The following is a 24,194-nucleotide window of genomic DNA, read 5'->3' as shown; positions in this document are numbered from 1 at the left end:
GACTTGCTCGATGCAGGGTTACCACAAACTTTCAACTGGTTAAAAAAAAAAAAAGTTTTTGCAAAGCACAATGAAAGTATGCCTCTACTGTCATACCCCATTGCTTTGTCCAATGTTATTCCTTCTGCCAAGAATATCTTTTCCTTTCCTTGTCCACCGGTAGAAACTCTTTCCATGCTTCAAAGGCCCACTTCCTATATGAAGTATTCCTGGATGTACTTTGGCAAAAATGATTTATCTCTCCCTTGTATACCTGTAGTTTTGGGTTCACATCTCTATTATAGCATGAGACCTTGTATAATAAAAGTAAAGTAGCTACCATTTATTGAGTGGTTTTCATACATGAGATAATACCAATGCTGTTTTACAAATGCTAATTCTTTCAGTCAGTAAGACCTGGGCTTTAATTACTCTTATTTTATAGATAAGAAAGCCAAGGCTCAGAGGAGTTAAGAAGATGTCCAAGATCCCACAATTAGAATATGCAAGTACGGGATCAGGATACACATTGCTCTACCTGCAGAACTGATTACCTTCAGCCCTATACTACCTACTCTGCCTCTATTACAGTTGATGGTTCATTTTACTTGCCAGGTTCCCAAGTTAAACAGAGTTTTTTGAGGACAGGAATTGAGTCTTTTATTTCAAAACTTAGCATTCAGCAATGTCTGTTAAATGAATGATTAAGCTAGAGGAAACAAAAGTTTGTTTCTAATAAGAGAGTCACATTCCAAGGGAAAAAAGATATTTTAACCTTTGAACCAGGAACCCAGGACTTATCTCATAATCATCCCCTCATCATGAATTAAAAGAAGTAACAGGAAACAATTTATCAAAACAGAGAGCATCTACATTATTTTTTACCTTTAGTATTACATCTAGATTGTCTTTAGTACACTTTAAACTGTGTTCTTTACAATGTGAATCAAATGTTTCACACAAAGATAGATGCAATATACTTTCTGTAGATTTAATCTTCAATGACTTTTCTCTGTAGTTCAATTAATTGACAAAAAATGTCCTGTAGGAGCTGACATATTATCTTAATATCCCATATCTTCTGATAGCAGCCAGTATGCATATATGTGTAATTTAAACTTTTACCTGGCATCTTATTCAAGCCAGACAAATGGAGCGAAAAAAGCATCTAATACCTTTACATAATTTCTTAATTTTCAAGTCTTCCATGTTTCATGATTAGGAATGACCTCAGAACATATTTCCTTTAAACTTAACTTTTGCATGTAAAGTATGAATTCACTCATCCTTCTTGCTAAAGAAAATTCACAGGTGTCATCTTGTCTCAAGAAAACATGGAACAGATGGGAAGTTCAGGAAATCAGGTTTATCTTGGTCAAAATCCAAGTAGTCCCTAATCTACATCCGATTCTCCTTAGCTCTCTCAAAAGACTCAGATGTCTGAATATAAACAAATCCTCTCTTCCTCTATGCACTGCTATATTGTTCTCTGCAACAGACACATTCCACAAATTCCCTGCCGGACTGGCATTTTGTATGGAAGCTCAGTTTACATTTCTCTTTCAATTTAAGTGGTTGTGAGAACCAATATTCCAGAGGGCACAACATCCAGAAACAGCCTCTAGGCATGGACTGTCCCTAAGGGCAGGGGTTCTTGCCCCTGTTGTTGGCTTCCTGGACTTCTGAACTCCTCATGAGATGACTGTCACCCTTTGGTAGGCCTTCCTGCAGCCTCACACCTTGACTGTATAGGGCAAGAACTAAAGGCTCTATGTAGAGCCTCCTCCAGCCACTGAAGAACAGAAGTGAAAAGGTGAGCCTGGGCTTGGCAGTTCTGTTAAGCAGAGCAGGATAAAGAACTAGAGAACAAGGCAAAATTACAGCAAAGAGTTCCAAAACAGCTCATTTTCAGGTCAGCTGGAGTCTTTTGCTACTCTGGAAGAAAAAAGATGTCTGATGCAATATCAGTGCTTCTAGAAAGGTCCTTCCTGAGGAAGAGGGTTCAGTTCAAATGATGTCCTGGGTCCATCATCCCCACAAATGAAATGCTCTATTCTTCCCAGGGCACCACTAACCTGCCCAAGGCCCAAAGAATAAGGCATCGTGGAGTCTGCAATCTTCACTCCTGCAAACTTAAGTCCTTATCATCTGCGAGCTGATGTTCATTCACCGGTAAACCATCTGTTACTCCTAGCAAGAGTCGGAACTTTGTCTGAGCGGTCCCATCAGTAATTGTGATAGACCAAACAAAATTACTCAGTGGATCAACTTTTCTGATGGGGCAAGGGCAGGAAGAGAAAGAGTGAGGCTGTCTTATGCTCACACTAATCTCTATGATGTTTTACAAAGTGGCAGATATGTGAGCACCAGGAGGGATACATAATATCCATAGTAGTGGCCTAATAGCTACACTATTTGAAGAGAGAAATGAATTATAGGGCACAGGACCAAGGACTAGAGTAATGGGTACTTCACCAAACTGGATGTTTTTACTCTAAACCCTGGAGATTCCGCTTCCTCAATATGTCACTTGTATATGCTTTATCAGCACTGATGCTCAACCCTTCCTCTCTGAAGTCTTGGGGCCACTGCTCTTTGCTGGTTTCCTCTTGCTCACTGTAGCTACCTATACTAAACACAGCATTCTCTGCCAATACAGCAGGATCCTCCTCTTCATGAAAACAGCAGGCACATGTTTCTGACTTTGGGTCATGTGAGATAACAGGATTATCTTCCTGGGTTCTGGGGTCAGTGGGCAGACTTCCCCAAATCAAAGGGTCTGATTCTTCTTCTAGCACTCCCATTCTTTCAGCTATTTCTTCAGCAGAAGGCTCTTTTGGGTCAGGGTAATCCACCAGGATTGTTTTTTTCCCATGTTTGATGCAATCTGAAAGTTCATAAACTGGATAAGTCTCTTCAGGGTATCCTATAGAGGAAAGTAGCACAAAGTCGAACAAGGAATATCTCTTAAAGAAAAATAAAGTCAGATGGCTCAGAGTCTCAGATAGTAGTCATCCTATCCTAACAAATCCATTCAAGGAATCTCTAAGATGATTCTAACTGTTTTGAAGTTTCACTTGAGCAAATTCTTAGCAATCTGATTGAGTACTCCAGTGCTCTTTGAAATACAACTCAGATGAAAATCCCTTCTTAAGTGTAGGGTGCTTGTGGCAGTGTGTAAGTCTCACACCACATGCTTCTGCAGTATTGATAAAATTAAATGAACAATTGCGCCTTCAGTTAAAAACAGGAAAAAAAGCACCAACATCAGATGGAAAAAGTGTAGCTCAAGACTAAGGTTTATAATTTCTATTTGGAATGACTTTTAAATTTTCCTGGGATGGGAGGAAGGAGGAGGTAAGGAATGCTAAGCTCTTTAAAAAATATACCATGAAGACTTCTACTTATCAAAACAATTGAAATGCTTGCAAGTGTCAAAAAAAACAGCGCACTTTAGCAAGACATGCCTAAGATCCCAAAGGACAAGCACTGCATTTTTAGAAGACAGAATTTCTATTGTTGGATTCTTTGTCTTCACAAAATAGACAAAAGACAATAAACTGGTAAACAAAATGAGTAATACTGGTACTGAATCCCAGCTATGATAATGAGAAAAGAAGAAAATGCTGCCAAATTAAGGAAAGAAATGAAATAAATCTATGTCAGCCAAGCCAAGCCTGAGCAGCAGATGGGCTGCACTGAAGCTCATATGCCACTGCTGGCAACAGGAGCCGTGCTCATGACACAATGTGAAAAGCTGAAGAATTCAAAATCCATTTGTATATTATGATAATTGGCAAGTTCACTCCTAACATAAACCACTTCCTGCCTACAAATTTTGAAAAGGGTCTCTTTTGATACAGTGTAGGGTAAGGGGACATATTTTCACAACATTTACTGTTTTATAAAAGTCATAAAAACTCAATGTAGAAAATTTGAAAAATACATAAGAGTTAAAAACAAAAACAAAAACAAAGCACCCAGAAGCCCACCACTGATAATTTCTTGCATTTACTTCTGGACTTTTTTACTTTACATAAAAATATATTTTTCTTTTTCTGTTTTTTTTTTTTAATAAAGAAGGATTATACTGTCTATAAAATGTACCCTGATTTCTTCATTTGGCATTGTACCATGGGTATTTCTCCATGTCATTAAGCATTTTTAAATTGGCTACAAAACATTCCATCATATAGTTAAAACACAATTGACATGACTTACCATTCCTCTTCTCTAAGACATTTAGATTCTTTCCAATTTTCCCCTATTGTAACATTGTAATTAAGAGCTCTGAATATAAATCCAGGTCCAATTCTCTATTCTAGACTTCTGGAAATATGAATAATAGGCCAAAGCGAATGAACATTTTACATGCCTTTTTTAAAATAACCTGCCAAATTACTTTCCAGAAAATGGTATAAATGTTCAGTCCCACCAGTGGTGGACTGTCCTACCTTTACCACACCCTCACCAGCATTAAGTATCAAAATCTTGCCAATGCAGTATTCATTCCCAAGCTTAACTTACAATGAGAAGTACATTAGGTAAAATGGGGCTTAGCTACTGTACTCAAAGCCTTCCCAGACTCCTTGGTCAGAGGCAGGGACTAGGGAAGCCTGCTTGCTAGTTTTCTCCCAGACAAGAAGTCCGTTTACTTCCATGTCTTGGCGTTCTCACCACAGCAAGGACAAAGTTTGCCCTTGGACTTCCATGGCTCTCTGCTTTGGTTTAAGAATTAGGAGGGAGGGCACTAGAGAAAACATTGAATAGTGATCCATACTACTGGTTACTCAAGGACTTCATTAAAACCATGAACAAGCAACAAAATTCACTGGTCCTACGAGGAAATCAGTTCAAAATAGGGGAACCAAACTAAGCAAACTATGCAAATAGCTCCTAACAAAATAGTCAATGTAGGAAATTCGAGTTAGCTTCAATCAAATCATAATTGATATTCCCAGAGACAGTTAAGAGGATATTGCATTGATAAAACCAGTAAATATGATTGATTCAATTTCTCCCCATCCTTGCCAGCATTTATTGGTCAATATTTTTTTTTATTTTAGTCATTCTGATAGGTGTGTAATGATATATCATTGTAGTTTTAATTTATTCCTTAATGGCTAATCATGTTGAACATCTTTTCATGTACATAATTGCCATCTACAGATCCTCTTTGATGAAAAGCCTGTTCAAGCCTTTTGCCCATTCTCTAATTGGATTGTTTGTTTTCTTACTGTTGAGTTTTGAGAGTTCTTTATATATTCTAGATACTAGTCCTTTTTTGGATGTGTGGTTGGCAAATATTTTCTTTCACTGTGTAGCTTCTTTTCATCCTTTTAATGAGGATTTTTGCAGACCAAAAATTTTAAATTTTGATGAATCAATCCAATTTATCAATTTTTACTTATATGAATTATGATTCTGTTATAAAGTCTAATGATTCTTTGCCCAGCTCTAGATACTGAAGATGTCATATTTTTTCTAATAACTTTATAGGTTTACATTTTACTTTTTTTAAGAGTTCATTATCCATTTTGAGTTGATTTTTGTATAAAGTATGAGACTTAGGTTGTGGTTCATATTTTTACCTATGGCTGTCTAATTGTTCCAGCACCATTTGTTGTAAATGCCACTGAATTGCTTTTGCACCTTTGTCAAGAATAAGTTATGCATATTTATGTGGGTCTATTTCTGGGTTCTCTGTTTTTCAATAGTGTTCATCCCTCTGCAATACCATATAGTCCTGATTACTGTCGCTGTATTCGAAGTCTTCAAATCAGATAGACTAATTCCTCCCACTTTAATTTTTCAAAATTATTTTAGGTATTATAGTTTCTCTACCTTTCCCCATGCATTGAAGAATAATCTTGACAATACCTACAAAATATCTTGCTGGGATTTTGATAGGAACTGAATTGAAATCTGTATGTAAATTTGGGGAGAATTAACATCTGTACTTTGTTAAGTCTTCCAATCCACGAACATGCTATGTCTCTCCATTCATTTAGGTTTTCTGTAATTTCTTTCATCGGCATTGTGTCGTTTTTAGCACAGAAATTCTGTTCATATTTTGTTAGATTTATACCTAACAAAATTTTTGAGTAATTTTTGAGTAATTGTAAATGGTATATTTTTAATTTGTGTACAAGTGTTCACTGCAACTATATATAAATACAATTGATTTTTACTATGTTTATCTTGTATTCTGTAAACTTGCTACCTCATTATTATTAGTTCTAGGAACTTTTTTGAGAGTCCTTGGGATTTTCTAACTAGACAATCACACCATTTGCAAGTATGGACAGTTTTATTTCTTCCTTCTGATAACCTTTTTTTTTTTTTTTTTTTAAGTTTTAAAGCTCTGCTTCCCTACCTCCCACTAAGTATTTAGTAAATATGTAATTTATTACAGTATTAACGTGTAGGCTCTCATTCCTACTTCTGTAATAAGGGAGTAACAAGGACCAAATTTATGTTCCTCTCCCCTACCTCCTGCATTAAACAACTAGGAAATAAGACAAACATATGAAACACTGGATAATTGGGAGTGCAGACATGTGATCTCTGAGAGAAGGGAAAAAGGGCCCAGTGGTATCACTGAGTTGGAGAGACAGGGACTATTAGAGTTTAGAGAGGCCTGCACAGTTAGAATTTATAGGGAAGAATACTTTAAAGAAAGGAGCTGCACAGAAAAGAGCTCCAGAGATAGCAGATAGATTCCTTCATGTTTTCCCCGCCCCTCCCCAGGAATGAAAGTTTATTTATTTTATTTTATTTTATTTTTTTCCAAATTCTACTCAATTTATTCATTTGATTCCTTCATGTTTTTACCTAAGTACCATACATGGGGGAAAAACTATACAGGGTAAGCGAAAGTATTAAAAGCATTCAGTCTAAAAACCCTGGAGCCCATTCATAGTTAGGAATAGTTCATGTTTCTATTAACCAGTATGGGAAGACCTTGTGGGGCATCAGGAAGAGACCTTAGAAGGGCATTGCCTTATTAGTGAGACTTAATTAGCCCTAGAGAAAAGAAAAGGCTTTTCTGGACCCACCCTAACAAAGCTTAAACGGGGTGCAGTGATGTTCAGAGATGTACTTACTGGGTGCAATGGGTGTCTCACGATGATGGGAGAGAGTGTTGCTGTGGGGGGAGTGGGGGGTGGGGGCGGTGGGGTTGATTGGGACCTCGTATTTTTTTAATGTAATTCATAAAAATAAATAATTTTAATTAAAAAAAAAAGAATACCAAAAAAAAAAAAAAAAAAAAAAAACAAGCCTTGAAAGGATCTAACTGATTTCTGGTAACTTAACTGCATTAAAAAAAAAAAAAAAGTCCAATACTATTTAAAATAACAAAATTTCCAGGACTCAACAATGTAAAATGTGCAATAACCATAATCTAATCAAAATTTATCAGGCACAGGGGGAAAAAAGCAGGAAATAAGAACCTATAACAAGGTAACAAAGAAAAAGAAAAACTAAAGGACAGAAGAAAAAAAAAGAAAGTAAAAATAAAAAGGTACCTATAATAAAGAGAAAAATCACTAGAAACCAACCCAGAAATGACAAAAATAATACAATTAGCAGATAAGACTAAGACAGCTATTATAAACACACCTCATATGTTTGAGAAAGGTAGAATCATAAACACATGAGGAGAGAAATGGAAGATATTTTTTTAAAAGACCCAAAGGAACTTCCAGAGATGAAAACACAATATCTGAAATAAAAATATACTGAATGGGATTAACAGCAGATTAGATACCCCAAAAGAAAAGATTAGCAAACTTGAAGGCATAGCAATATAAACTATCCAAATTTAGGTAAGGAGAAGAAAAAAAATTTAGGCATGGACCAGAAAAAAAAAAAAAAAAACCATATGTTACCTGTGGGGAAATATTAAGCAGTCTAATATATGCACAGTCGGAGAATCAGAAGAAGAGGCGAAACAATTAAGGAAATGACGGGGAAGCTGATGTGGCTCAATCAGTTAGATGCCTGTCTACCACATGGGAGGTCCCGGGTTCGGGTCCCATTGCCTCCTAAAGAATACAAGCATATGCTGCACCCTCTGCAACGAGCTAGATACCACACTGCCAAAAAAAATGAGCTAGATGCCATACTTGCCGCAACGAGCAGCTGCTTAAATGAGCAGATGCCACAAGCCAGCAGATGCCGCAGCCCATGGGGAGTGAATCTGGCTCAGGCCACTGGGCACTCACCTGCCATATGGGAGGTCCCAGGTTCAGTTCCCAGTGCCTCCTGGAGAAGGCAAGCAAACAATGAGCAGACAAACAAAAGAACCATCTGGGGGAGGGGGAGTGAATTAAATATATTGGGGGGAAAAATAAGAAATGTTGGCCAAAAATTGATGAAAACTGTAACCACAAGCAAGCTGCTCAAGAAATCCAAAGCAAAAGAAACATAAAGAAAACTACACCAAGGAACATCATAACTAAAATGAATATATGTATTTGGTTATTTCGTTGGCTTCATTTTTGAAGAAGTTTCAGATAATAAAAGGATTACAACTGTGGCAGGGGAGGGTCATTTGCGTGGGGTGTCAGTGATGGGGGATGCATGGGAAGAGGTTTATCTGGGGCACACCTATAAGGCGTATGAATGTGTTCATATGTTCATGAGGCATTGTCACAGTGGGTGGAGATTCACACAATAACTGAAAGAACAACAAATTCCCATCCTGGAGAGCTCTGCCACATTCTTTAATGGGACAGCAAGTATCCCCCAAGTCCAGGGGCAGTGACGAGTGAAGGAGGAAGATGAACCATTGATGGGTCCTTAATATTGATGACTGTACTTATGAACCTTTACTCTTGAAATAGAAACTTAGCCTAGTATTATAGGGTGCCTAAGAGTTACCTTGTGAGAGCCTCCTTGTTGCTCAAACATGGCCTCTCTCTTTGCTAAGCAAAACTCAGCATATAAATGCATTACCTTCCCCGCAGCATGGGACATGACTCCTGGGAATGAGCCTCCCTGGCATCGAGGGATTACATCAAACAACTAGTAATGCAACTGGAAAAAGACCTTGACCAAAAGGTGAAAAGGTAAAGACAAATGAGTTCATATGGCTAAGAGACTTCAAAGTGAGTTGGGAGGTCATTCCAGAGGTTACATTTATGCATGTCTCAGCAGGATCTCATTGACTGCCAAAGTAAATATTGCCTCAAATAATGGGGCTCCTGAGGGCTCTGGAGACATCCAGACATTATAGGTGGGGCAGACAGCTCAGGAGTTTGGCACCCTGCCAGTGGGGCCTACTTTGGAATTTATGCTCCCCAGTGTGATAGAGATGGGCACAGCGACGGTTTCCCTACACATGGTTCTTCTGTCCCTTCTATCTAAACCTATAGTTAGTACTAGAGTTGATAGGTATATGTCTAAGAGACATCATCTTTGGGCTGTCCATGTGCCAGTTAAGCCTTGAATCTCAACAGAGTTGTAACACCCACTCTCCAGTTCACTGGACTCACCCAGGACAACTGAGATGGTGAGGACAACTACCATCCCAAGGAACAGAGAGAGTCTGCAACTGCAAGATAGTCCCATCCATCTGCCCCATGGGATCTAAGCCCCCTCTCAATTAGAGGCAGAGTAGGCATCACCATCCCAGAATCCTCAGAACTGGGATAACTGATGGACTAGAGTAGACTTACTGTTATTCTACTACAGACTTAATTGTGATTCTATTAATGGAAGAACTTTTATCATTGATGTGGAGGTGGTAGCCACTAGAGGTTCTGAGGGCATGGAGAGGGAAAAATAGGTGTAATTTGGAGGCATTTCTGGGACTTGTGAGTTGTCTTGAATGACATTGTGCAATGACAGATATAGGCCCTTATATATCTTGTCATACTTACAAAATTGTGCAGAAGAGTGTGTAAACTTCAATGGAAACTATAATCCAAACTTAGGGACAATGCTCCAAAATGTGTTCATCAATTGTAACAAATGAACCATAGTAATGAAGGACATTGTTAACGCAGGAAAATGTGGGATGGGTAGGGAGCAGGGCATATGGGAATCCCCTATTTTTTAAGTAACATTTATGTAATCTAAGCATCTTTAAAAATTAAAAAGTATATTGAAAAAAACAATAAAAGAACACAATCCAACAGAAAAAGAGTAAAATAAAATGAATAAAACCAATAAAGAGAAAATCGCAAAAGAGCCAAAGAAAGAAGACCATCAGGTACAAAGGAGCAAACATAAGAATGACAGAATTATCATTAGAAACTCCGCAAGCCAGAAGACAATTAAGAGAAATTTTTAATATCTTGAAAAAAAATCAACTACATAGAGGAAAATATCTTTCAATTTTAATAGTGAAACAGAGACAGAAGATCATGGGAACATGTTTTAGTTTGCTATAGGCAGCCAAGGCAATATGCCAGAAATGGGTTGGCTTTTACGATGGAGATTTATTAACTTATAAGCTTACAGTTCTGAGGCTGTGGAAGTGTCCATATCAAGGCATCATCAGGAGATGTGTTCTCCCCAATCTGCAGCTGTGTATGATCAGGCACATAGTGATATCTACCCATCTCTGCGTTCTCCACCAGCTCTGTTGCTTTCAGCTTTTGGCTGATCCTTCTGTGGATTTTTCTCTCCCAGGTTCTGTTGATTTCAGCTTCTTGCTCTCATGGCTTTCACTCTCCGTTTCTGTGCATTCCTCTCTCAGGTCCCAGGGAACTATTACCTTAGTCTCTGTGACTTTTTCGCCCCATATTTATTCCATTTATAAAAGACTTCAATAAGAAGATTAAGACCCACTCTGGTCAGGCCCTACTGAAGTAACCTAATCAAAGGCCATTAACTGACATGAACTAATCAAAAGTTCTCACTTAAAACAGGTTCACAACCACAGGAATGGATTCATTTAAGAATATAATTTTCTGGTTTCCACAAAAGCCTCAAACCACCACAGAAGATGATAGAGTAGGGAGCTCCAGGACTCACTAATAGTTTAATTCCACTAAAACAACTATTAAACAAGTAGGAATTGCCTGAAACAACTATTTGAAACTCTGGAGGCCAGAAGAACAAACACAGCAGTATCCAGGAAATAGGGGAGAAGAGGTTGATAAATTGTGGTAAAGAACAGTAAACTGCTCTCTGCACAGCAGCTATGGGCGCTTATCCCACACTCTCGCAGCAGGGCATAGTGGGATCCAACTCCTGGGTAGCTCATTGGTGACAGAAAAATAATATAAAAATTCTCTTCTCCAAGACTGGGGCAGGTGTGGTCAATCACTGATCACAGCTTTTGATAAGTGAGTTCAGATCATTGGAGGCCCAGCCACTGTTTCAACCCACACAGCACAGTGGTAGCAGCCATTGTTTCAATCCTCCCCGGACAGGGGCAGTGGAGACTTAAAGATGCTGCGCTTCCTCAGGGATCTGGGGGACAGTTAATTGAAGGGCTGTATTTGATGGGCAGGACAAAAAAGCTCAGCTGTGGTGAGCTCTCAGAGAAGCTCTTGGTACCCTTCCTATTCCCCTCCATAGGGCACTCTGGAGCCAGTTTGCACCCCTTTTGTGGGTCCCTGGCCCTGCTTTGGCTGGGAAAGACTTTGTGTCCACCTCCCATAATTTGCCTTCTAGGCAAAAGCAGCTTGAAACAACAAAAGGAGTATTAAAAACTACAGAGGTTGGGAAGCAGACTTGGCCCAATGGATAGGGCGTCCACCTACCACATGGGAGGTCCACGGTTCAAACCCCGGGCCTCCTTGACCCATGTGGAGCTGGCCCATGCACAGTGCTGATGCGCGCAAGGAGTGCCGTGCCACGCAGGGGTGTCCCCTGTGTAGGGGAGCCCCACATGCAAGGAGTGCACTCCGTAAGGAGAGTCACCCAGAGTGAAAGAAAGTGCAGCCTGCCCAAGAATGACGCCACACACAGAGAGCTGACACAGCAAGATGACGCAACAAAAAGAAACACAGATTTCCAGTGCCACTGATAAGGATAGAAGCGGTCACAGAAGAACACACAGCAAATGCACACAGAGAGCAGACAACTGGGGCAGGTGGGGGGAAAGGGAGAGAAATAAATAAAAAATAAATTTAAAAAAACAAAAAACAAACTATAGAGGTGGACAGTTTGGGATAGAGGTGTGCCGGCTTCAAACAACCAGAAGAGGGAAGTCTGTTTCCTAGGAAACAGGGATAACCAAACTCTTGTAAACAGGGGGACTCTGAAACAACTCATAAACCCCAGGATGAGAAAGAGGCCCAGAAAGACAGTGAAAACCCTGCACAGTGTGCTTGCCTTGGGCAGACCTTCCTGAGAGAAGGGTGCAGTTCAAGACAATCTCTCTTATCTCCAGCTGGATACAAAACCAAGAAATAGACATCTCAGGGAATAAATTCCAGAACTAACATTTAAAATATTAGCTCTGGGAAAGGAGGGAGGGAGGGAGGGCAGGAGGGAGGAAGGAAGGAAGGAATTTTAAAAAGTATTCTAAAAACTCCCCAAATTTAGCAAAAGATGTGAATATGCACATCCATGAAGACCAGAGAGAACCAAACAGGATGAACATGAAGAAAAGTACCCCAATCATATATTGATCAAACTATCTAATGCAAAAGACAAGAAAAGTACCCCAATCATATATTGATCAAACTATCTAATGCAAAACACAAGACATTCTGAATGCTGCAAGGAAAAAAGCAACATGTTACATACAAGGGAGTTCCAATTAGATTGAGTGCCAATTTCTCATCCGACACCATGAAGGCAAGAAGGCTGGGGCTGAAATACAGCGCTGAAAAAAACAATTGCCAGTCAAGAATTTTATATCCAGGGAAACGGACTTTGGCCCAGTGGTTAGGGCGTCCGTCTACCACATGGGAGGCCCGCGGTTCAAGCCCCGGGCCTCCTTGACCCGTGTGGAGCTGGCCCATGTGCAGTGCTGATGCGTGCAAGGAGTGCCGCGCCACGCAGGGTGTCCCCCGCGTAGGGGAGCCCCACGCGCAAGGAGTGCACCCATAAGGAGAGCCACCCAGCGCGAAGGAGGGAGCAGCCTGCCCAGGAATGGCGCCGCCCACACTTCCCGTGCCGCTGACGACAACAGAAGCGGACAAAGAAACAAGAAACAAGACGCAGCAAAAAGACACAGAAAACAGACAACCGGGGGAGGGGAGAGGAATTAAATAAATAAAAATAAATCTTTAAAAAAAAAAAAAGAATTTTATATCCAGCAAGACTTTCTTTCAAAAACGAGGGAGAGATTAAGACATTCTCAGATAAACAAAAGCTGAGGGAGTTCATCAGTACAAGACCTGCTCTACAAGCAATGGCAACAGGAATTCATCAGACTGAAAGGAAAGGACACTTCAAAGCAGCATAAAGAAATAAAGACCTGCAGTAAAGGTAGCCCATTTTGGTAATTATAAATGCCATATAAATACCAGTGGAGAATTATAAATGAAAGGATGGAAAAAAATATACCATGCAAGTAGTAACCAAAAGAAAGCTATACTATACTATACTATATCAAAACTATACTAATATCAGATAAAATAGACTTTAAATCAAAACAGTCACAAGGGACAAAGATGGTAATTATAAACTGATAAAGGGAACTATTCAACAGGAAGATGTAACAATTATAAATCTATATGCACTTAACAGCAGAGCACCAAAATATATGAAACAAATACTAACCAATTTGAAGGGAGAAATTGACAGTTCTACATTAATAGTGAGACTTTAACACACCACTCTCAATACTGGTAGAACATCTAGTCAGAATGTCAATAAAGGAGTACAAGATTTGAATGATATTCTAAACCAACGAGACCTAACAGGCATATATAAAACACCGAACCCAACAAAAGCAGAATACACATTCTTCTTGGGTGCACATGGATCATTCTCGAGGATAGACCAAATGTTGAGTCACAAAACAAGTCTCAATAAATTAAAAAATACTGAAAACGTACAATATGTATTCTCTGACCACAACAAAATGAAGTTAGAAATCAGTAACAGGGAGAAAGGGAAAATTCACAAATATATGGAAATTAAACAATCAGAAGCAAAATGAGAAAATATCTTGAGCAGAAGAAAATGTAAAAACAAAAACAAAACTTAGGGAATGGAGTGAAGGAAATGCTGATAGGGAAATTTATAGCCCTAAATGCTTACATTAGAAAAGAAGAAAGACTTCAAATAAAAGACCTAACCTCAAAACTGGAAACTAGAAAAAGAAGAGCAAACTAGACCCAAAGCAAGCAGAAGGGAATAACTAAGATTAGAGCATGAAAATGAAAAGGGAGCCATTACCACTGACCTCATTGAAAGAAAAAGGACTATAAGTAAATATTATGAACAACTGTATGCCAATAAACTGGATAACAGAGATGACATGGACAAATTCTTAGAAACACACAAACCTACACTGACTCAAGAATAAATAGAAGATATTGACAAATCAATTACTAGTGTAGGGATTGAATCAGCAATCAAAAACTTCCCCAAAAAGAAACGCCCTGGATCAGATGGTTTCACAGGGAAATTCTACCAAACATTTCAAGAACACTTAACTCCATTTCTGCTCAAAATCTTCCAAAACACTGAAGAGAAGGGAACATTTTTCTAACTCATTCTATGAGGCCAATATCACCCTCATACTAAAACCAGATAAAGGTACCACAAGAAAAGAAAACACAGACCAATATCTCTTATAAATATAGGTGCAAAAATCCTCAACAAAATACTAGCAAAAGGAATCCAACAACATATTTTTTAAAATACACCATAATCAAGTAGAATTTATCCCTGGTATTCAAGGGTGGATTAACATAAGAAAATAAATTAACATAATACACCACATTAAAAAAACAAAGAGAAAAACCTACATGGTCATCTCCATTGATGCAGAAAGGGAACCTGACAAAATCTAGCACCCCTTCTCAATAAAAAACATTTAGAAAAGTAGAAATAGAAGGAAACTTCTTCAACATGATAAAAGGCACATATGAAAAGCAACAACTAACATCTTATTTAATTGAGAAACATTGAAAGCTTTCCCTCCAATATCAGGAAAAAGACAAGAATGTCCACTGTCACCACTGTTACTCAACACTGTACTAGAAGTTCTTGCCAGGGCAATTAGGTAAGAAAAAGAAATAAAAAACATTTGAGTCAAAAAGAAGGAAGTGAAACTTTCTCTATTTGCAGATAAGGTCCCATATACAGGGAAGTGGATGTGGCTCAAGCAGTTGATTACCTGATTACCACATGGGAGGACCAGAAATCAGTCCCCATTGCCTCCTAGGGGCAAAAAAAACAAACAAACTAACAAAAATGCCAACTCAGGGGAGCCAATGTGGCTCAGCAGTTAAGCACCAACTTCCCACATACAAGGTCCTGGATTCAATTCCAGACCCTGGTACCTAAAAAAAAAAGATCCCATATACAGAAAATCCTGAAAAATCCACAACAAAGCTCCTAGAGCTAAAAAGTGAATTCAGCAAAGTGGCAGGGTACAAGATCACCTCTCAAAAATCAAACTCTGGGCCTCCTTGACCCATGTGGAGCTCGCCCATGCACAGTGCTGATGCGCGCAAGGAATGCCCTGCCATGCAGGGGTGTCCCCCGCGTAGGGGAGCCCCACACACAAGGAGTGCGCCCCATAAGGAGAGCCGCCCAGAGCAAAAGAGGGTGCAGCCTGCCCAGGGGTGGTGCCGCACACACGGAGAGCTGATGCAGCAGGATGATGCAACAAAAAGAAACACAGATTCCCGGTGCTGCTGATAAGGATAGAAGTGGTCACAGAAGAATAGACAGCAAATGGACACAGAGAGCAGACAACTGGAGGCGGGGGGAGAGGAGAGAGAAATAAATTTTTTAAAAAAAATCTTTTAAAATAAATAAATAAATAGAAAAAAAATCAGTAGTGTTTCTAGAGACAAGCAATGAACAATCAGAACAAGAAAAAAAAATTCCATTCACAATAGTAAGAGAATAAATGTAATAACCAGGGATGTAAAGGACTTTTACACAGAAAAAATATTGCTAAAAGAAATTAGAGAAGACCTATATAAATGGAAGGACATTCTGTGTTCACAGATTGGAAAACTAAATATTATTAAGATATCAATACTAAAGCAATTTATAGATTCAATGCAATCCCAATCAAAATTCCAACAACCTTTCTTTGCAGAAATGGACAGGCTGCTCACCAAATTTATATGGAAGAGTAAGGGGCCCCAAATAGCCAAAGCTATCTTGAAAAAAAAGAATGAAGTTGGAGGGCTCACAATTCCTGGTCTTAAAACTTGTTACAAAGCCACAGTAATCAAAACAGCATGGTACTGGCACAAGGAAAGATGTATAGACCAATGGAATTGAACGGAGAGCTCAGAAATCAATCCTCACATTTATGGTCCACTGAGTTTGGACAGTGTGGCAAAGACTACTGTGATGGTTTGAAGCTGAATGGATCCCAAAAGATTATGTTTTAAAAGTCAATCCATTCCTGTGGGTGTGGACCTACTGTGGGACTTTTGATTAGGTAACTTCAGTTAAGGACCTTTTAATTAGTTTAATTAGTTTAGGTCTTGATCCTTTTACTGGAGTCCATTATAAATGGGATGAATACAGAGAGAACAGACAGCAGGGCACAGAAGCAGAGAAAGCCACTGAAGCAGGAAGTTGAAGCAATGAGACCTCGCAGAGAAGGGAGAGCCCAGTAGATGCCGCCATGTGCCTTGCCAAAAGCATCACCTGATGATGTGATTTGGACATTTTCACAGCCTCAGAACTGTAAACTTGCAAGCAAATAAATCCCCATTTTAAAAGCCAATGCATTTTTGGCATATCATTTCAGCAGCCTAGCAAACTAAATCAACTACTCAAATGGGAAAAAATAGTATCAACAAATGGTGCTGGGAAAACTGGATCTCCATTTGCAAAAAAAAAGGAGGAGGATCTCTATCACACCATATATAAAAATCAATTCAAAATCCAGAACTATCAAAATCCTAGAAGAAAATGTAGGGAAGCATCCTCAGGACCTTGTGTTAGACAATGGTTTCTTAGACTTTACATACATAACACAAGCAACAAAACAAAGAATAGATAAATGGGACCTCATCAAAATAGAAAATACATTTTGTACATCAAAGGATTTAATCATAAAAGTAAAAAACAACCTGCAATGGGAGAAAACATTTGGAAACCACATATCCGATAAAGAATTAATGTCCAGTACACATAAATAAATCCTTTAACTTAACAAGAGAAAGATAAGCAACCCAATTTAAAAATGGGCCAAAGACCCGAAAACACATCTCTCCAAGGAGATATATAAATTGTCAGAAAGCACATGAATAGATCCTCAACAACATTAGCCATCCAAGAAATGCAAGTCAAAACCACAATGAAATACCATTTCTCACCCATTAGAATGGCTGCTTTTAAAAAAAGAGAAAATAACAAGTGTTGGAGAGGATACAGAGAATAGGAATGAACACTCATTCATTGCTGGTGGCGATATAAATTGGTACAGCCACTGTGAGGACAGTTTGGTGTTTCCTCACAAAATTAATCACAGAACTACCATATGACCCCGCACTATCAATTCTAGGTATATACCCAAAAGGTTATTATTCAGCATTAAAAAGGAATGAAGTCCTGATACATGGAACAACATGAATAAATCTTAAAGACATCATGTTGAGTTAAATAAGCCAGACACAAAGGAACAAATATTGTATGATCTCACTGATTTGAAACAATTAGAATAAGCAAACTCATGGAGTCAGAATCTAGAATACTGGGTACCAGAGAATGGGGTAGGCTAGGAAATAGGAAGTTAAGGCTTAAAGTGCATAGGGTTTCTATTTGGAATAATGGAAATGTTTTGGTAATGGACGGCGGTGATGGTAGACCAACATTGTGAAAACAGTTAACAGCACTGAAATATGTATCTGAATATGATTAAAAGGGGAAATGTTAGATTGTATATATGATAACAAGAAAAAATCATGGCACTACATTACACAGTGAACCCTAATTTAAACCATGGGCTTTATAGTTAATAGTACAATTTAGTTTTATGATATAATATTAATTGTAACAAATATTCCATACCAGTGCAAGATGGAATGGTGTATGGGAATCTTGTATTTTATGCATGATTTTTCTGTAAACCCACAACTTCTCCAATTTAAAAAAAGTGAAATGGAGATTATTTTCATTCAAATGAAAGCTGAGAGAGAATTCACTGCCAGTCAACCTGCACTACAAGATTTTACAAAATATCTTCAGGCAGAAAGTGAGGCTGGAGGAGGTGGAATTATACCATTGAAATGCTCTTACATTACACATGAAAGGTTTAATATTATTTGAAGGTAGACCACGATAAACTAAAGATGCAATCTGTAAATCCTAGAGAAGCCGGTTGAAAAACCCAAGGAAGTAATAAGCTAATTAGTCAAAAGTGGAAATGAAGAATAACATAATCAATGTGGTAATGTATGACATCCCCTAGAAAATTCTCCCTTCAGAATTAACTAATAAAAGGATATATCCCACTTGCTTGGATCTCTGGAGTATGACAGAGACTATGGAAGGACTCCACAAGAGCTAAAAAAAAAAAAAAAATCAGATAGGAGGTTTGCATCCTGAATCCACCAGTTTGGACTCTTTCTCCTCACTCGGTCCTGCACAACTTAGGAGTCATACAGTGGCGGCAAGGCCTAGGTCCCTCCTGCCACAGATGCAAGCAACAGAGCCACTCACAGAAGCGAGTTAGAACCCCACACATATCCAGGCACAGGGACCTAAGTCTGCAGGGACCCAGGGTGGAACACAAGTGGCTGAGGAGTACCACATACGAAAGTGCCCCAGCAATAAAAGAATTGTTGGCAAGAAGTATACACACTCAATCCAGTCTCTGTTTGCTAGACCTCCTATACTAGTCAGCCAAAGGGGTGCTGATGCAAAGTACCAGAACTCTCTTGGTTTTTATAAAGGGTATTTATTTTGGGTAAAAGCTTACAGTTATAAGTTCCTAAAGAGTCCAACTCAAGGTACCATAAGAGGTATTTTCTCACCCAAAATCTGTTGCCACATGTTGACACAAGATGGTGGGCAGTATCTGAGAAGGTTCAGCCTTCCTCTTTCCTCTTAAGGCTCTGTGCGTCCAGCTTCTTCTGATCTCAGCTGTAGGCTGGTACAGGGCTCAGCTATTCTGTGCTCTTCAGCTGCAAACTATCAGGCAAATGGCTCATCTCTCTTCCTAGGACCACAGGATCCTCTTCCATGTCTGTGAAGCTCCCTTCCTCTTTTCTTGAGTATCTACTTCTGTGTTCTCCTTGAGTGAGTGTCTGTTTATATAGCCCACCAAGGGGCAGGGACTCAACCCTGCATGCCCTAATGATGTGGCTGAATCAAAGCCTCAATCTTAACATAATTTAATCAAAGTCATCTCAGCTGAATCTATACAATCAAAAGGTATCATACCTAGAGGAATAGGCCAGTTTACAAGCATAATCAATATCTCTTTTTGGAATTCATAAATATCAAACTACCACACCACCTAAACACAAGGTATTACTGTGGCAGGATACCTCAACAGGGAAGAAAACTGATGCCAGAAAAGCCTTCCAGAAAGAAAAGGTAGGGGGTTCTGAGCTGCTGTAAGACAGAATGGATCCCAAAACCAAAAAGTGTAATGAAAAGTAGACAATGAGTGAGGGAGAGAATACTAACAAATCACAGGAGCTTGGGAGAAAATTTTGCACAAAAACAGAACAGATCAAGAATCTTGGAGAAGGAACATAGGATTGGGAGCTCTCTCTTGGATGAGACAAATACACACAACTGGACAGTCTTAAAAATTGTACCATATATCCAGGGCAAGAATAGATGAAGAGCTGAGAAAATCTGATTAAACAAGGGCTACTTCTATAGGTCTAAATAAGTTGGACAAAGTTTCAAAGAAAGCACAAAGCCAACCAACAATAAAGCCCTACACAAGAGGGAGAACCTGACCTTTAGAGTTAATGCATCAAAATAATCAGACATCCAGACATCAGAAAAAAATTACAAGCTCTACACAAGAAACAGGAAGATATGGCTCAGTTAAACAAATTAAAACTTCAGAGGAGACACAGAATTTGGAACAACTAATCAAAGAAGTTCAAACATATCTAAATCAATTCAAGGCGATGAAGGAAAAGATGGCTTGAAATAAAGGTGAATATAGGGCTAAAGGATATTACGAAGACAATGTGTGAACATAAAGAAGAATTCGTAAGTTTAAAGGAAACATAACAGGAAAGCAGATGTGGCTCAACTGATAAAGTGTCCGCCTACCATATAGGAGGTCCAGGGTTCAAACCCAGGGCCTCCTGACCCATGTGGTGAGCTAGCCCATGCACAGTGCTGCCATGCACAAGGAGTGCCATGCCACACAGGGGTGTCCCCCACATAGGGGAGCCCCATGCACAAGGAGTGTGCCCCAAAAGGAGAGCTGGCCCACGCAAAAAAGAGCAGCCCACCCTGGAGTGACGCCACACACATGGAGAGCTGGTGCAGCAAGATGACGCAACAAAAAGAGACACAGATTCCTGGTGCCACCGAGAATGCAAGCGGACACAGAAGAACACACAGTGAATGAATACAAGAGAGCAGACAATGTGGGGGGGAAGGGGAAGAGAAATAAATAAAATAAATCTTAAAAAAAAATAAAAAGAAACATAACAAGAAATCATGGGGATTAAAGGCAAAACAATGGAGATTAAAAATACACTGGACACTGGGAGCATACAACAACAGATGTGAACAAGCAGAAGAAAGAATCAGTGAACTAGAACACAGGGAAATCAAAATCATAAATCAGAGAACAGGTATAATAAAGAAAGAAAAAATTGAAGAGTGTTCTCAGGGACTTGAGTAACAGCATAAAGCATACAAACACATGCATCATGGGTGTCCTAGAAGGAGAAGAAAAGGGAAAAGGGGCAGAAAGAATATTTAAGGAAATAATGGCATAAATTTCCCAACTCTATTAAAAAACATAAATATACATGTCCAAGCAGCACAGTATACTCCAAACAGAGTAAAGCCATTAATAATAGACCTATTCTGAGACACATACTATTTAGAATGTCAAAGATCAAGAGAGAATTCTGAAAGTAGCAAGAGAAAAGTGATTCGTCATATACACGGGATCTTCAATACCACTAGTGCAGATTTCTCTCAAAAATCATGTAGATGAGAAGGCAGTGGTGTGATAAAGTATTGAAAGATAAAAACTGCCAGAAAAAATACTTCATCTGGCAAAACTGACCTTCAAAAATGAGCAAGAGTTTAAAATATTCACAGATAAACAAAAATTGAGAGAGTTCATTAATAAAAGACCTGCTCTACAATAATTACTAAAGGGAATTTTCAGTTTGACAGGGGAAAACAGAAGAGAGGGGCTTGGAGTAGTGTGACGAAGTGAAGATCTTCAGTAAAGGTAACTAAAACAGTAGTAAATGCAGAACCCAAATAGTACTGTATCATCAATATATAACTCTCCTCTTTAATTTCTGTAAGTGTCAGAATACAATTGAACAAGAAAAAGTCATATTTCCTGAAAATGGACACACCAAAATATAAATAGGTAATATGGGACAAAAATAATATAAAGAGGGAAAACAGAGGGATATGGGAGTAGAGGACATGTAAACTATTGAAGCTAAGTTGGTACCTTTTCAAATTAGTAAGTTATAGACGTAGGATGTGTAATACAAACCCCAGAGCAACCACAAAGAAAGTATTTAAAAATATATACAGAAAGAGAAATGAGAAAGGGATCAATCAGATACATCATAAAAAAAAGAATTATACAGGAAAGGAGGCTACAATAAAGGAATGGAGAAACAAAAAAAGAGATGACATTTAAAAACAAAAGAACAAAATGTCTGAAGTAATTACTGCCTTTACAGTAATAACACTGAATGTTAATGGATTAAACTCTCTAATCAAAAGACAGAAATTGGTAGAACAGATTTTTAAAAAGCATCAAACTATGTACTGTTTACAAAAGACTCACTATGGGTGGGAGAAGGGCAAGATGGCGGCTGAGTGAACATCCCTGTTAGGGTCTTCTGCAGGGAATCGGCTGGGCGGCGTTGGAGACGCTTTGGGACCGGATTGTTTCGGGATTTTTGCTGGTCCGGAGGTGTCTGGACATCGATTTGGAGGGAAGGTAACAGAGAGGATTCGTCTGTGAAAGATACACGGAGATCCCAGCTACCTGTAGAGGATTCCCTCCTTGGGTAGGCGGAAACGAGGCATCTAGCCCCGCTTGGTGGGGCTGAGCCAGGTCGGGCCGCAGCGGCGGACGCCGGAGCCGGGCCGGGCTGCGCCAGCGGCGAGCGGGGCCGGGCGGGGCCGGGCGGGGCCGAGCAGGGCCGAGCTGGGCCGCGGTGGTGTGCGGGCCGGGCCGCGGTGGCATACGGAGCCGGGCGGGGCCGGTGCAGGCCACAGTGGCGAGAGGCGGACGCCGGAGCTGCGCCGGGCCGCTGTAGCGAGCGGAGCCAGGCGGAGCCGGGTCAGGCCGCGGCGGGTACGGAGCCGGGCGGGGCCGGTCCAGGCCGCGGTGGCGGGAGGTGGACGCGGGAGCCGGCTGGGCCGCTGTAGCGAGCGGAGCCGGGCGGAGCCAGGCCAGGCCGAGGCGGCGTAAGGAGCTGGGCAGAGCCGGTCCAAGCCTCCGCGGCGGGCGGAGCCGGGCCTGCGGAGGGGTTTCTGTTCTTTTTTTTTTTTTTTTTCTTTTTTTAATTTATCTTACTTTATTTTATTTTATTTATTTATTTATTTTTTTGGAGCATCTGCAGTACTGGGGAGTTCGTGGGCCCTGGGCGGCCTATTGGGGGTTTGTGGGAAGGGAGGTGCTTGCAGACCCATTTGGGTAGACAGACAGGGGGTTTTAGGGCAAAGCGGGGGGAAGTTGTTGTTTTAGATAGTGTTGCAATTGTGACACGTGTATACCTGTATCTCTCTTCTCCCTATCCGTTCCCCACCGTTTGCCCATCCTCTTTTTCTTTCTTCCTTTCTTCTTGTCTTTCTTTTTTCTTTATTATAATTAGTTTTTTTTTTTCGGTTTTCTCTTTCCCTCTTGTCCCTCATCTTCCACTTATTTTTATTTTAATTCAAGTATACAATAGGTGCTACAGGGAACACCTCACATTTGCTGGGTTTTCCGATCCTCCACTGCCTCATTTCTGTGTGAACTGATTTAGGCTACCTACACTATCCCCCTTCCCCTGCATCTTGATATCCACTATCATCTACTGTCTCTCCTATATTCCACCCCCAACCTCCCGTTCTTTGATCCACAAAGTGTCTAACTCTTAATTTCTAATACCTTTGTTCTGTTTTCTGTCTATTATCCACTCTTGAAACTATTACCTCTCCTTTCTTTCTCCCTCTCTCATGAAAACAATAGCTTTGTAGTTCATACCATATTCCTCCCAAATTCAGTCATCTACTTCATAAAAGGTACTCTACCTACAGCTATAACTCTATACAATCTACATGAATCTAACCTCCATCCTTCCAGATCTCATATTCTTGCTTTGTTAACATACATCACCAATACAACTTTACACTTTTCCCTTGCTTACGCAATTGCCTTTCCCCAACACTAATACTTTCCTCTAAAGTGAACTTAACCAACAACAAGTAACTAGAATAAGAAGGAAAATCTGACAAAGAGAAGATATAACACCTATGCAAAAATAACAACTAATTAACCTCCAAGAGCAGACAAAGAAGCTAAGGAACTGATTAAATTCGTCAAAATAAAGAGATGACCAGAAAGCAACAAAAATCTACAAACCAAACCAATAATCAGGAAAACATGGCTGAATCCAATCAACAAACCAATAATCACGAAGGGGAGCAAAACTTGGCACAAGCAATGAAAGATCTCAGAACATTTATCACCGACAAATTTGATGCAGTAATGAAAGAGGTTAACAACATGAAGATATCACTTGGAGGGGAAATTGCAGACATACGCAAAAACATAACAGATATGATGGGAATGAACACCACAGTTCAAGAAATCAAAAATACACTTGCAGCAAATATCAGCAGACTAGAAGAGACAGAGCAGAGAATTAGTGATGTGGAAGACAGTACATCAGAAATCAAACAGATAGTAGAAGGGGTCAATAAGAAGA

The 24,194-nt window shown here is 39.6% G+C and overlaps 1 protein-coding gene across 3 annotated transcripts in view; it reads right to left on the bottom strand.

The window, feature by feature from the left end:
• Positions 1 to 301: 301 nt before the first annotated feature.
• RIC3 (RIC3 acetylcholine receptor chaperone) overlaps positions 302 to 24,194 on the bottom strand; it is an 84,824-nt gene continuing 60,931 nt past the window's right edge. For all 3 annotated transcript variants that reach the window (XM_004470272.5, XM_004470271.5, XM_004470275.5), the window contains one exon: positions 302 to 2,905. In XM_004470272.5, coding sequence (XP_004470329.2) covers positions 2,469 to 2,905 — 437 coding nt within the window. In that variant the 3' untranslated portion in view covers positions 302 to 2,468. The remainder of the gene's footprint in view (positions 2,906 to 24,194) is intronic.

Source organism: Dasypus novemcinctus, chromosome 10 (assembly GCF_030445035.2).
Source record: "Dasypus novemcinctus isolate mDasNov1 chromosome 10, mDasNov1.1.hap2, whole genome shotgun sequence".
Classification (NCBI taxonomy): Eukaryota; Metazoa; Chordata; class Mammalia; order Cingulata; family Dasypodidae; genus Dasypus; species Dasypus novemcinctus.
The sequence above is the reverse complement of the archived record's forward strand: the minus strand, read 5'-3'. Positions and strand labels throughout refer to the sequence as shown.